Below are 14,159 nucleotides of genomic sequence, written 5' to 3'. Positions count from 1 at the left end.
TATCTAAAATAGCATTCCTTTTAGAACTTTTTTGTCATTTCTCGGTCTCTCTCTCTTCTTTTTTTTTTTTTTTTTTTTCTGTTTTGGGGGTTGGGGGGTTGTTTGGACTCTTTTTGTTGTCATTGCTGGTGACTCATGCCTTTTTTTAATGGGAAAAACAAGTTCATTATATTCATATTTTTTATTTGTATTTTCAAGACTTAAACATTTATGTTTAAAAGTGAGAAGAAAAATAATACTCAGAAACTGGTTCCAGAAATAATGCATCTTATAATGTGTCCCGATAACGAGCTGATGTTGCGGGAAGATTGTTTTCTATAGTGAACTCTGTGGGCATCTCCAAGTATTACCCCTGGACGATAGGAATTGACTCCGGCGTGCACACATGTACACACCCACACACATCTATCTATACATGCTGGCTTAAGCCAACCTCTTGTCTTGCAGATGTAGAAATTGTTGCTTTGTTTCTCTGATAAAACTGGTTTTAGACAAAAATAGGGATGATCACTCTCTTAGACCATGCTAATGTTAATAGAGAAGAAGTATTCTTTTCTTTCTTCTATGTGAAACTTGAAATGAGGAAAAGCAATTCTAGTGTAAATCATGCAAGCGCTATAATTACTATAAATAAGAAAATTCAAGAAGATTCAATCACTGTATAGAATGGTAACGTACCAACTCATTTCTTATATCATATTGTTAAATAAACTGTGTGCAACAGACAAAAAGGGTGGTCCTTCTTGAATTCATGTACATGGTATTAACACTTAGTGTTCGGGAGTTTTTTGTTATGAAAATGCTGTTTTCAACATTGTATTTGGACTATGCATGTGTTTTTTTCCCCATTGTATATAAAGTATCGCTTAAAATTGATATAAATTACTGAAGTTTTTAACATGTATTCTGTTCTTTAAGATCCCTGTAAGAATGTTTAAGGTTTTTATTTATTTATATATATTTTTGGAGTCTGTTCTTTGTAAGACATGGTTCTGATTGTTTGCTCAGAGTGGAGGGGTTGGGGCTACAGTCATAGCTGCAGTGCAAGTGGCAGCTGGGCACTGTCCCAGACTGTGGCCACTGAGGGAGGAAAGGGGAGCTCCTTGCACAGATGGTGAGGGGCAGCTCAGGACCACCTTGCATATTTAGTACTCACAGGTGAATGTCACCCATGCCAGGAAGGACTATCACCACTGGGTCAGAAACAGCTCTTTGCCTCCAGCCCACTCTTCCTGTCCTCCTCTTTGTTGGTCAGCTGCCCCTGTGGGGAGGGCTCCTGCCTTTTTTTTTTTTTTCAGACATCCCCCCCCTTCTCTACCCAGATCCCACAATCAATGCAAAGGGTGCTCCAGGGACTTGAGGTGGTTCCTGACCTCCCCTCCCCAAAAGTTCAGCCTGCCCCATGTGGCCTCATTAGGGCCTTGCAGGCCTGGTGCCACCCTGGGGGCTGCCACTTGATGGTCTTACCCACTCATGGAGTCATGGAGTTACAGGTACCTTCCTGAGCAGGGGATGGTAGCTCCTGAATACTCTAAATGTCACTCTCAGAGGAGGACCACTGACAGGGGACTAAGTTACCCCTAGTCTGCTGCTCCCAGGGAATTTTTTTTTTTTTTAAATACCTGTCTTCCAACAAAAGAGTGGTCTAGATGGGGTGGGGGGCTGCTAAATTTAGAAATCATGACCCAAATAGCCTTCCTTTTGACCTTTTAAGTTCACAAAAGTATTTTCAAAATTCCCAGTGCTTGGAAATCTAAACTTGAAGCTATTCGAGATTAGAGTTTTCAATGTAGAATTTTGAATCTTGAATTTTAATACTGTGGATAAGACCAGGTAAGGAATAGACCATCATCTAACATCCCCAACTAAGCCCTGTCCCAAGTCCTCCAGAGGTGATGCTCATCTTTGCTCAACTTGATGGGTCCTTGCATATTCTTGGCTCTCTTCAGAATTCCCTTTGCTGCCAATTGGGAAGTCCCAAGCCATGTGTTCAAACAAGAAGAGGAACTGGATCCTCAGAGGAGCTGCTCTCAGCCCCACTCAGGAGGTGGCACTTGACAATGTGTAGCCTTTTAATGTGGGCACTGGGGACATCCTTTTCAGGCTATCCTGAAATTCAAAGCTTTGTACCAACCTCCTTGGACTCTGCATCCTATGCAATTATCCATTTGGATGTCAAAGGATGTGGCTGAGAGTGGGCTGTGGATATTATCCCTAATTTTGTCCTAAGGAAATTTCTGTAAGAGCTGGAGTGCCCAGACACTGTGTCTCATGCTGTATACTTAAGAGGAAAAGAAGTCCTATATTTGTGATCAAAAAGAGGGAACTTGAAATGTGCTGGTGTTTATAATAAAAGCTGGTAAAACTGCTTGGATTCAAAGATGGTTCCGATTGGCTAATGGTCCCCCCCTTAGTGTGTTAGCTCAACTACCAGGGACTGAAGATCCTAGTATCCTTTCATGCATTTGAGGCTCTAAGAAACACTAGTATTTAAGAACTGACTATTACATTCACAGATAACATGCTGTTTTCCTGCACTGTTGGAGTGCAAAGATGTTTTGGTTTCTATTAAATGGGGCTAGCTTGGTGTGGTAGCCCACACCTTTAATCAGAGGAGAGCCAGAGGCAGGTGGGTTTAAGGCCTTCCTGATGTACATAGGAAATGTCAGAGTTACATAGGGAGAGAACTGTCTCATGGGGAAGTGGTAAGGATGGGATTTGAATCAACATTAGATTGTTGGTGATGCATGACAAAATAAGCCGGTGTTTAAAAACGTAAGGGGATATACACTTCTAATTCAGCTGATTGTGTGTTGGTGGCCACTGATGCCAGGAAATACAGAACAGTGTACAGGGAAGTGGGATCAGATAATAAAGAAACGGTGCATAGCCAAAACTAAAAACAGGCCCTCAGGGAATTTTGGTGAATGGATTAAGAGTGCAGCTGATCTGTATTGTCTAAAACATTGCATTCATCATGTTCATATTGGTTTATAGATTATGGAGACTTGGAGAGATGGCTCAGTGGTTAAGAGCACTGACTGCTCTTCCAAAGGTCCTGAGTTCAATTCCCAGCAACAACATGGTGGCTCACAGCCATCTGTAATGGGATCTAATGCCCTCTTCTGGTGTGTCTGAAGACAGCATACAAGAAATAAATCTTAAAGAAAAAAAAACCCATTGGGGAAAAAGATTTATGGAATCTTTGACAATTCACTTTTCACTAAACAAAAATTCAGAGGGAGTCAAGTAAGCCTAGCTATCCACAGAATTGAGCCAAGTAGACTGCACTTTGTCCACTCCACAAAATTCTACTATACTAGAGGCTTGGAAACTGAAATAGCATTTAGGTATTTCATCTTGAATTCTGTGGCTCTTGCCACAAGGTAAGTTACATTTTCAGTATGTGTAGGTTTATCTATGGAATTGGAGAGGCTCCTTGAAGGATAATAATATGGAACGTTCAGGGCTGGAGAGATGGCTCAGCGGTTAAGAGCACTGACTGCTCTTCTGAAGGTCCTGAGTTCAATTCCCAGCAACCACATGGTGGCTCACAACCATCTGTAACAAGATCTGACTCCCTTTTCTGGAGTGTCTGAAGATAGCTACAGTGTACTTACATATAATAAATAAATCTTTAAAGTTCAAGTTTCAGTGAGAATCTGGGCACACATCTGTGAAAGTTCACTGAATGCAACCCCTGGAGGGGGTGTTGGGGGGGAGGGTGTGACAGTTCCTGCCATCTCTTGTGTGTATTTGTCCCTCCTGCTGTCAGGATTCCTTTATTATCTCGAGCACTGCCCAGGACTTCTCAGTCCTTGGCACAGGTATTGGCCACTAACAAGATAACTTTTAACTTTCCACACTCACTCCTGACGTGAACATTGAAGGATGTATTACAAGTTTCAATCTGAGAAGTGGAACCAGGCAGATCAAGGGGCAGGTGTCAAGAGGTAACTGAAGTGGACCACTGTTAGGCAACCACTATAGTTTGTGCTAGAGTGTAGATGGCCCTTGGAATTTTATGGGATGTCATTTCCTGTTCCTGGCCCTTGGTAAAGCATGGGTTCCAAACTGGTTTCCTGGTGGGCCACAGGTGGGCCTAGAGTTGGTTTCCCTGGAATGTAAGAAGTTTATACTGGGCAGACCCTACATCCCCATCCTTAACTAAAGTCCAGACTCCCCTTCCTTTGCTAAACGTCACTTCCCCTTTCTAAATATTCTCAAGCCGTGTCTACAGATGAGTGTGCCACTTCCGACTGAAGAGATGATTCCAGAACGGAGAATTAGAAGAATGACACGTGAAACCTCTAGGAGTCATATCCAGAGAAGCTATTCTGTGTGATGGCCGGGACTCAGGCAGATTAGAGGAGGTAATCCAGAGCCTGTGGGCAGAAGCTAGAACTGTGAGGATCTAAGGGGGAACATGGAAAGACACTAGGGAGCAGGCATGGGGCTGGTTGTGGAGGATGTGAGCCCAGCAGGAGCATAACTGGCTTGGGGTTAGGGGTAGGAGTTGTGAGGTGTTCAGATGCTCTCGTCACCTTAAATTGAAACAGGGTCATTTATTGAACATGGGACATCAGATTCAGATAGGTTGGTTGGCTAGCAAAACCCAAGGATTCTCTTGTCTCTGTCTCCCCAGCACTGAGATCACAGGCGCACAGTGCTCTGTCAATTTCTTGGGGTTATCAGGGCAACAGGCACTTTAAATACAGAGCCTGTGTTAAAGTCTGGCCTCATATCCGCCCATTCTTTTCTATTTTCCATCTATAAAGTCAATGTGGGAGCTATCCTTGACACATTCAACCTAGAATAGTAACTAAACATGCCCTATACCAACATTTCAAGGCTATTCTGGATCCAGGAATTAACTTCTCATGCTATTGGAACTAGTGTCTGGTAACAGGCTAGACAACCGCTGTAATGTTTTTGTAAAATCTGATCATACATAGGAGAATGTATCTGGCGTGTGTCAGAATGAAGCGAGAACCTGTCAGAAAGGTCCTCGCTGGGCCTTACTCTGAGGTTAGGACTGTAACAAGCGACCTGCTTAGGAGGCTGCTGGAGTTTGGATTGAGAGGTTTGTGGCCTGGATCCCCAAACAAACTTCCAGTAGGGAGAAAGTCACAATAAACGTTTAAGTCCAAAGGTGTTGGTTACTGAGCTCACGTTTTGGCGAATAAGTCAAACCTAAAATTTCTTTGTCAAAGTGTAGGTTTGGGCATTGCTGTAAGAGTCTTTCAGTGGATCAAACGCATAGAAACACATGAGTGGGTAGGTCCACGCATCCACACTCCAGCTGGGTAGTGACATCTCGAGAATGGGATGCTCCCGCCTAGGGACAGGCAGCACCGCGGGCCGGGGACACTATAACCTCACACCACAACACAAGGGATCGGCGACCTTGTCACTGAGATCCAAGGTCTTCAGGGCCCCACGCTGCGTTTGCTGCGTTCGCGTTCTCGTACAGGCAACGCCTCGGACAGCCCGTCGCGCGCCATGACGTCACTGAGCCACCCCCGCGGAAGGCCCCCTCACCACTCTCGTAGGCTGTTCGCCAGGGAACGGAAGCATGGCGCGCGAGCTGCGAGCTGTGTTGCTGTGGGGCCGCGGGCTGCAGACTGCACTGCGGGCCCCCGCGCTGGCTGGAGTCCGGCGAGGTGAGCGCGGCACGAGAGCGCAGAGGCGGCGTCTGAGGCTGTGTGCACACACTCAGACCGGCGGGAAGCCGCACTGCGCCGGGGTTGCTAAGTGGGGCGGGGAGTAGGAAAGTGAGGTCGCTTCTGGGGAGCCGAGTCGCCGAGTCGCAGGCAGCCACAGCGTGCTCTGCTCAGTCCCTGGTGGTCCTGATTGCGGAGGCTCCGGCGCTTGGATTGACAAGTTCGTTGCATGCGGCTGTGCACAAGCTCAGCTCTCGCAGAGGTCGAGCCCTGGGGTAACTACGGTGAGCAAAACCAACGGTTACCCAGGACTTCAGGGAGCCAATGATCCCTGGAATTGAAAGAGAACAAGGAAAGGAGAGAGGCTAACCTTAATCTATGCTTTCCCACCCCGCACTCAAGTAACAGTGAAGGTGTTAGCGTTACATACACTTAAGTTATACGTTTTTACAACTTTTTTTTTTAAGATTTATTTATTATATGCAAGTACACTTTAGTTGTCTTCAGACACTCCAGAAGAGGGCATCAGATCTCATTACGGACGGTTGTGAGCCACCATGTGGTTGCTGGGATTTGAACTCAGGACCTTCCGAAGAGCAGTCAGTGCTCTTAACCACTGAGCCATCTCTCCAGCCCCCTTTACAACTGTTTTTACATAAAAGGGTTCAAGTCAAGTATGAACTGTGCTAAAGAATCTTAACGTTTCTGGCATTCCTTACACAATTTCTTTTTTGTTTTGTTCGAGACAGGGTTTCTCTGTGTAGCCCTGGCTGCCCTGGAACTCACTTTGTAGACCAGGCTGACCTCGAACTTAGAAATCCCCTGCCTCTGCCTCCCGAGTGCTGGGATTAAAGGCGTGTGCCACCACGCCCGGCTCCTTACACAATTTCTTATGATTCGCATATACAGGTACAGTAGCTTCCCAGTGACTACGAAGTTTTGTCGCTCTCATCCTCCACTTTTAAATGTTCTGTTGGCCACAAATATCGTTACAGTGTTTCACAGATTTGAGTGAGCGATTGCTTAAATCTTTAGGAACATGTTTTTGGTTTTAGAGTTTGCCTTTTTATCTCAGTATTAGCTAATCTGCCAAATTTCACCTCAGTTTTTTATTGGGTGGGGGGAGAGTGACAGGGTTTCACCATATGTTCTGCCTGGCCTGGAACCTGTTACATAGACCAGGCTGGTCACAAACTCAGAGATTCATCTGCCTCTACCTCCCAGAGTGGTAGGATTAAAGTGCCACTGTGCCCAGTGCTCATAATACTTTTGTCTGTATATGTATCCTCTAGTAACAAAACTGATTGACCCATAGTATCTTTTCCAACATTTTAGTATGTTTTTAAAAATCAACCAACCAAAAAAAAAGAGTTCCCAAAGGCAGTTTGTGCTTGGCTTGTACTAAAAAAAGAGCTCTGTGTAGAAGACATCTCCCGTGATTTCTCTTTACAGGGATACTAGAGAGGCTGTTTTTACTTAACAGTGGATCCGTATCTTCTCTGTGATTTCTTGTGTATCTTTGCATCATGTTCTGCAAACACCTCAACCTTGCCTTGTTTGCTCAGTCTGTTCCCAAAGGTTGACTCTGGAGTCTCGCTCAAGGTTTTTGGGGTTGGTTTTTTTGTTTGTTTGTTTGTTTTTTTGATTCAATAAAGTTTTATTTTCCCAAATGTACAGCTGATTGAACCTGTTCATGCATCTTCACCAGTAGCTGGAGTGCCTCCACCCTTTGTGTTTCTGGTGTAAATTACTTGGGCTCTGTGCTTTGAAACCAGCTTGCTAAGTCCTTTACTAAGGTTGCTCAAGGTTTTTATTTGCAGCATTGGTGCTCCTTTTCCCTGGCTCAGGACTTTGCCCGCTGCTATGGTGGTACTAATTCTCCCTGGGTCTCAGGTGGAGAAAATACATACATAGTATCCATTTCCTATGGAAGAGCTGCCACTTCATTAAAGACTTCAGCCTGCTCCCTTGTGTTGGTTCCTTCTGGGAAGTATCAGCTATCAAGAACCCCGTGCTGTTGATTGATTGGTTGATTGACTCATTGTTTCTCCAGAGCTTCCCTTATTTCTGTCTCTGCTGATGTTCCTAAGTCCATGCTTGCCATCTATAATAAACTTGTCATGGTGGGATACAACTAGACGGCCAGACACTCCATGTAACTAGCTCTCACCTGTGTCTTCTGTAAATTGGAGATGGTCTGACATTTGTAATTGATAGGTTATATCTCCACTGCCAGTGAGATAAACCAGATTAGATTACATTAAAGGCAGAATTTGTTGGGAAGTTGCTTTCTCCAGTTCACTGGCCCCAAGGACCAAGGCCAGGAAAGTTGCCTTGGGAAGGGGTGTGTGTGTGTAGGGGGCAGAGAGAGAGACAGAGACACACACCAAAATGTCTAGATTATATAGGAAGGAACATCTAGGGGCAGGGTATGCCAGGTAGGGAGTGAGAGATACTGGGAGGACCTAGAGGCCAGGTCTGCTTTAGTGTGTGAAATATGTACCTCAGTCTCTTGTCCCAGGGACTGAAACCCAGCAAGCATTCCAGAAAACCAGCCAGCATGTCTCACAACTCAGAACCCTGCTCACCTGTGAGTTACCGTTATGAGCAGAGCTCTAGTACTGACAGTTACAGAGCTGTAGGAAAGGTGGACGACCTTTTTGAAGTAGGAGTCATGTGTTTTCACCCCTTGCTCGCTTGAGTGGTTCCTGTGTCCAGGTGATTTTTCCTCCTCTTGAAAGCTTGACTAAAAAGCTTCTGCAGGGTGCCCAGAACCAGTCTCAGGCTGGAGAAAAATCTGCTTTTGTAATAGCTGCATTGGATTATGAAAATTTGATACCAGGAGATGAAAAGCTTGTCTCTGTTGTAATTTAGTGAAGTTAATTATATCTTAACAAGTTAATAGAAGGAATGCCCCCGAATTAGCACTGGAATGAGCAGTATAGATAAGAGAGTGAGTGGTGAATGGAAGAGGCTACTGTGAATAGTGGACAGGCCAGGCCTGGGAGGACAACACAGAAGGCTCTGAGCCAGCTCTTAACAGTTTCTGTGGAAAGGTATGTGGTTGCAGCTCAGGGGGACATGGGCACTAGCTGTGTGTGTGTGTGTGTGTGTGTGTGTGTGTGTGTGTGTGTGTGTGTGTGTGTGCGCGCGCGTGTGTGCATGCATGCATGTCTACAATGTCACAGTCACATTATCAGTGCTACTGCGTAAGCCTCAAGCCACCTCACTTTAACAGGAGACTGTGGCCTGCCTGCCTTTGAGGTTTTTGTGGCTTTTCATTTAGGGTGTGGGGGAAACGTGAAGACCGATACTATGCAGATAGTGTGTTTAGTGTCTGATTCGGGCACATATATTAATTTTTTTTTTTTTTGTTTTTCGAGACAAGGTTTCTCTGTAGTCCTGGCTATCCTGGAACTCACTCTGTAGACTCTCACTCAGAAATCTGCCTGCCTCTGCCTCCCAAGTGCTGGGATTAAAGGTGTGCGCCACCACTGCCCAGCCAGTTTATTCTTTATTATAGAAAGTTAAGCTAACCTGGAATCAAATCTGGTATCTGGTCCCCCCCCCCCTTTTTTTTTTTCTAAAGACTTTTTTGTTTGGTTTGTTTTGGTTTGTTTTTTTAGACAAGGTTTCTCTGTGTAACTGTGGATGTCCTGGAACTCAATCTGTAGACCAGTCTGGCCTTGAACTCAGATCCACCTGCCTCTGCCTCTCAAGTGATGGGATTAAAGGTGTACACCACTACTACCCAGCTTTGCAAAACCTTTTTGATGGATACATTTTGCAAATACGCTGGAGAAGAGGCTGGTGAGATGACTCAGCAGTTAAGAGCACTGACCGCTCTTCCAGAGGTCATGAGTTCAAATCCCAGCAATCACATGGTGGCTCACAACCAACAAATGAAAAACATATGGGCTGGAGCAAGCAGGCCAGAGCAAGAGGGAGAAGGGGAGGGGGGTTGGGCGACAAATACACCGGAGAATCATGCAATGCAGCCTGTGTGTCTGCACACTCCTTTGCAGCTGGGCCTGCAATGGCAGAATTTTTTTTATCTCATCCGTATTGTTTACTGTGTCTTCTGCTTTTATCTTCAAAATAAAGCACATCCCATCTCTTTTACTGTATTAATACTTTTGCTGTTGAAGTACCACTGGTACCACTAAGACCTTACTTTGTCTTAGTTCTGGTTTGTCTTAACTGGCTATCCCCACGGCACAGACACCAACAGCAGAAAGTCTGTTCATCTCTCCCTGGCTCCCTTCATAGAGATGATAGACTTAGTTACAGGTGGTCATAACCATCATGGTAGGGAGCTTGGTGACAGGCAGCCATGGTGCATCTGGAGAGCTGAGAGTTCATATCTCATCCACAATTTGTAGACATAGAGAACTTGGTTTTTGTTGTTTTGGTTTTGTTTTTCTGTTTTGAGACTGTCTCTCAAATATAATTCAGACTGATCTTCCTGCCTTAGTCCTTCAAGTGCTGGTATTACAGCTGTGCACCATTCAGATTACTTATTGTTGTGTGTACAGAGGTCAGAAGGTGACTTTTGAGAGGTCCGTTTTTTGGCAGTTTGCAGGAAGTCAGCAAATGTTTTTTTAGGCTACACTAATATTGTATAGTTGTTTGCTGACATCTGTCAGTAATTTCTGTCTGAATGTGATTTATCTGTTTGCTTTTTTATCATTCCATGGCAGTTTTCCTGAAAGAAGAAGCCGTCCCCTCTCACATGTGCATTAAAGTATGGATTAATACATGCTAGACTGAAGTCTGTAGTCAGTTACTGCTAACATTTTGGCTCAGATCATCCCAGGTTCTACTACTAAAAATACCTTCATTTCTGAGTTCTTCGGGGCTTACCTCTGCCCTCCACAGAGCACTTGTTCCTTCATCGGGGGATTCAGAGTAATTCCAGTTTGCCCAGGGCCAGTGTGCTCTTGAGAAACTACTAGACAGTTTAAGAAGGCCCTAGCCTAATGGTGCTTAGTGTTCCCAGGGTGTTATCAGTCACCCTGGGACCACTGATGCATACCTATAGCATAGACATTGATATATAGTGTTTGTGTGTGTATACACATATATACATACATACATATAATTGTATATATTATAGACAGGGTTAGAAAATCCATGTGGAGGTAGAATGAAATCACACAGGGCCACACACTTGTGTGTTCACTTCTGTTTCTGGTCTTCATGTACAGGGGATCTCATGGTACCTTCACTTAAAGGGTAATGATGCTGGTCTTAACTCTTCTGCCTTTCTTTCCTCCAGCTTTGAGGACCCCGGCTCACTCGCAGTGTATTAGTATGTTTGACCTCAGGCTATACCCAGGACAGTTTCAGCCTTGATAACCGAGTCTGGTGAATAGATTTGCCAAAATGTGCTGTCCTATTGGAGGTCAGCTTTGTTTTGTTTTTTTTTTTATTTTTATTTTTTTTTTAAGATTTTATTTATTTATTATAAGTAAGTACACTGTAGCTGTCTTCAAACACTCCAGAAGAGGGTGCCAGATCTTGTTACGGATGGTTGTGAGCCACCATGTGGTTGCTGGGATTTGAACTCAGGACCTTCGGAAGAATAGTTGGGTGCTCTTACCCGCTGAGCCATCTCACCAGCCCAGGAGGTCAGCTTTGTAACGTGCAGTAAAAATCACATTTTCTCATAAAGCCCTTACACATTTCAATCGGCTCGAAACATTTCTAAAACAACACTGGAAGCCCAATTAACTCGTATCATATTCACCAAATGTGCTTATGGCGAGGATAGCAGGGACTACTGTATGTCTTCTAACTGTTGTGGGAGAGAGAGGTATGCTGCTGTATGTCCCTGTGCTCACATGGCTTGCATCCTGAGTGACAGGTAATATGCCTTTCATGTCTTCTGGAACTTTGACAATGTTCTTCAATATTTGTGGTCTTCCCATTTGTCGCCGATAGCAGTGGAAATCTTAAAGATTTCTAGTATCACATCTCCATAGAAACCCTTCTGGAAAGATACAGCAAAGCCCACTCTTCCTGAGTGAAGTTCACATGCACGTCCTCATAGGTCACGACATTCATCTTCCAGGGAGGCGTGAGGCACCCTGGCTGCTGTGCTTCATTCACCATGTGCATTGGAATAGTAGCTCGTTCATGTTACTGTAGCTCTAGGATACACACAAAAGTGTATTTAGAGATGACTCAGCAGGTAGAAATGCTCATTGCTCTTGCAAAGGACCTGAGTTTAGTTCCTTTTACACCTAACTGTATCTCCAACTCCAGAGGGATCAAATGCTTTGCTTGAGCTCTGTGGCACTTACACTCATGTAAGGATACTCAAGGACATCTACCTTAATTCAGTCACAGTTGTTGGGAGCACAGAGATCCTTGTGCTCACAGATAGCACTAGAGGAAACAGGAGTATTAAACATGCAGGGGTGTGTTTTCAGTGGAAGAGTTGTATAACCAAATTTTCCATGCAGGAGACTGGGAATGAAAGTAGTTAATAACCTGTTGATCTATATTGGGTCAGGCCATACCAGGCTCCCACAACCAGAGCAGAAGTGGCTAATAGCCTGGGTGACCTCTATATCTGTATGACATAGACCACACCAGAACGTCCCCTAGGTCCTTAAACAGGTAGCCTATCTCTAGAACCCATCTTCATGGAAAAAGTGACCTGCATTTTGAGAAAAGTTTGGATTTAATTATGCCTCATTGTGCACAGGGGATTGTGTTGCATTGTGTTACACCAGGAAACTTTTATCCAAATTGTACTATACTTAAATATGCCTACAATAAACTGCTCTGTGTCAGACTCTAGAAGTTCGAAAGTACCAGCTGTGGAGATGTGTTGAGGGGAGTTCCTTCTTGCCTCATGGTGTTCTCTTCTCTGCTTTTAATAAGAGACCTGCTCAGAGACATGTATGCTCATTACTCAAAATAATAAAAAACTAATTATATGTATATATGTGTGTATGTGGGGGGCGTTTATGTGCCTTGTGTGGAGGTCAGACGACAACAGGAGTTGGCCCTCCTTCCATAGTGTGGATTCTGGCGATTAAACTCAGGTCATCAGGTTTGGTTGCAACCATCTTTACCTGCTAAGCAACCTCACTGGCCCAGATATATTTGTTTTTAAAATCTACTCATTTCTGGATATTCTTTTTTTTTTTTTTTTTTTTGATTTTTCAAGACAGGGTTTCTCTGTATAGCCCTGGCTATCCTAGAACTCACTTTGTAGACCAGGTTGGCTGTGATCTCAGAAATCCACCTTCCTCTGCCTCCCGAGTGCTGGGATTAAAGGCGTGTGTGCCACCACACCCGGCCTGGATATTCTTTATTCCTTCACATGTATCCTAAGTTAAGGGTGGCCGGGCAGTTATGGCACACACCTTTGATCCCAGCACTTGGGAGGCAGAGGCAGTATCAGTGCCCTGTGTGCTAGCCCTTGGGGCTGAGGAGTGGTCTTGGTCAGGTTCACCCCTCTGGCTGAAGTATGGACTCTGAAAAGTTTTTGTGGCAATGAAGGCTTAGGCTGAGTCCCCCACCAAGTAGAGACACCTCACGCCTAGTTCTGTGCCAGAGGTTTCAAGACCCACCAGGCTTGCCAGGAAGTTACAGAAGCAGTTCTGAGTCCCTTCCTGGCTAGACATAGATCAGGTAAAGTACCTTTTGGTAAAGTACATTTATTTGACATTCTGTAATAAGGGAAAGCTACTGAGACTACCAGCTACAGCTGCTGTGTCTTCATCCTTTCAAGCATGGGCTGGACAGATCTACTGTAGTCTCTGCCAGATATCTAGACACAATGTAAGTGAGCTAGGACATCTAACTTAAAATATTCTTACCCATTTTTCATGATTGTCTTTTCAGGAAAGCCAGTTCTGCACCTTCAGAAGACTACAGTCCAGTTTAGGGGACCCACACAAAGCCTGGCTTCAGGGATCTCTGCAGGACAGTTGTACAGCACACAGGCAGCCGAGGACAAGGAGGAGAGCCTGCACTCCATCATCAGCAACACTGAGGCAGTGCAGGGTAAGCCTGGAGACCCATGTCATCTGCAACCCTTGGCTTTTACCTACTGTGGCTTGCCCCCTCTGGTGGTCACTCGAGAAGCCGCCAACTGAGAGGGAATGCTGACCCAACTGATGTGGGACAGGAAGGCCATCTCCAGGCCTGGGGCTGCACTTCTGATGCTGAGAAATGAGGCTTCCTTACAGTCGGTTTTTTGAGTAATGCTTTTGAAAAATGCACTGTACACTGTTAATGCCAGCCTGAGTCTCCCACGCACACATTGTGGGGACTCCGCCTCCATAGTTTGCTGGAGCCTTGAGGGGTATCCCACGCCCCTCTATGGCCGCAGAGTTGCTCCATGCCCTTTAGTTTGAGAGATACTGTTAAAATGTCCACTCTTGCTGGGCGTGGTGGCGCATGCCTTTAATCCCAGCACTTGGGAGGCAGAGGCAGGCGGATTTCTGAGTTCGAGGCCAGCCTGGTCTACAAAGTGAG

At 44.9% G+C, this 14,159-nt stretch overlaps 1 protein-coding gene across 1 annotated transcript in view; it reads left to right on the top strand.

The window, feature by feature from the left end:
* Positions 1–5,539: 5,539 nt before the first annotated feature.
* Positions 5,540–14,159, top strand: part of Trap1 (TNF receptor associated protein 1) — a 35,627-nt gene continuing 27,007 nt past the window's right edge. Inside the window, exons 1-2 of the mRNA XM_021209172.1 lie at positions 5,540–5,663; positions 13,524–13,685. Coding sequence (XP_021064831.1) covers positions 5,576–5,663; positions 13,524–13,685 — 250 coding nt within the window. The 5' untranslated portion in view covers positions 5,540–5,575. The remainder of the gene's footprint in view (positions 5,664–13,523; positions 13,686–14,159) is intronic.

Source organism: Mus pahari, chromosome 12 (genome assembly GCF_900095145.1).
Source record: "Mus pahari chromosome 12, PAHARI_EIJ_v1.1, whole genome shotgun sequence".
In the NCBI taxonomy this organism is placed as follows: Eukaryota; Metazoa; Chordata; class Mammalia; order Rodentia; family Muridae; genus Mus; species Mus pahari.
The sequence above is the reverse complement of the archived record's forward strand: the minus strand, read 5'-3'. Positions and strand labels throughout refer to the sequence as shown.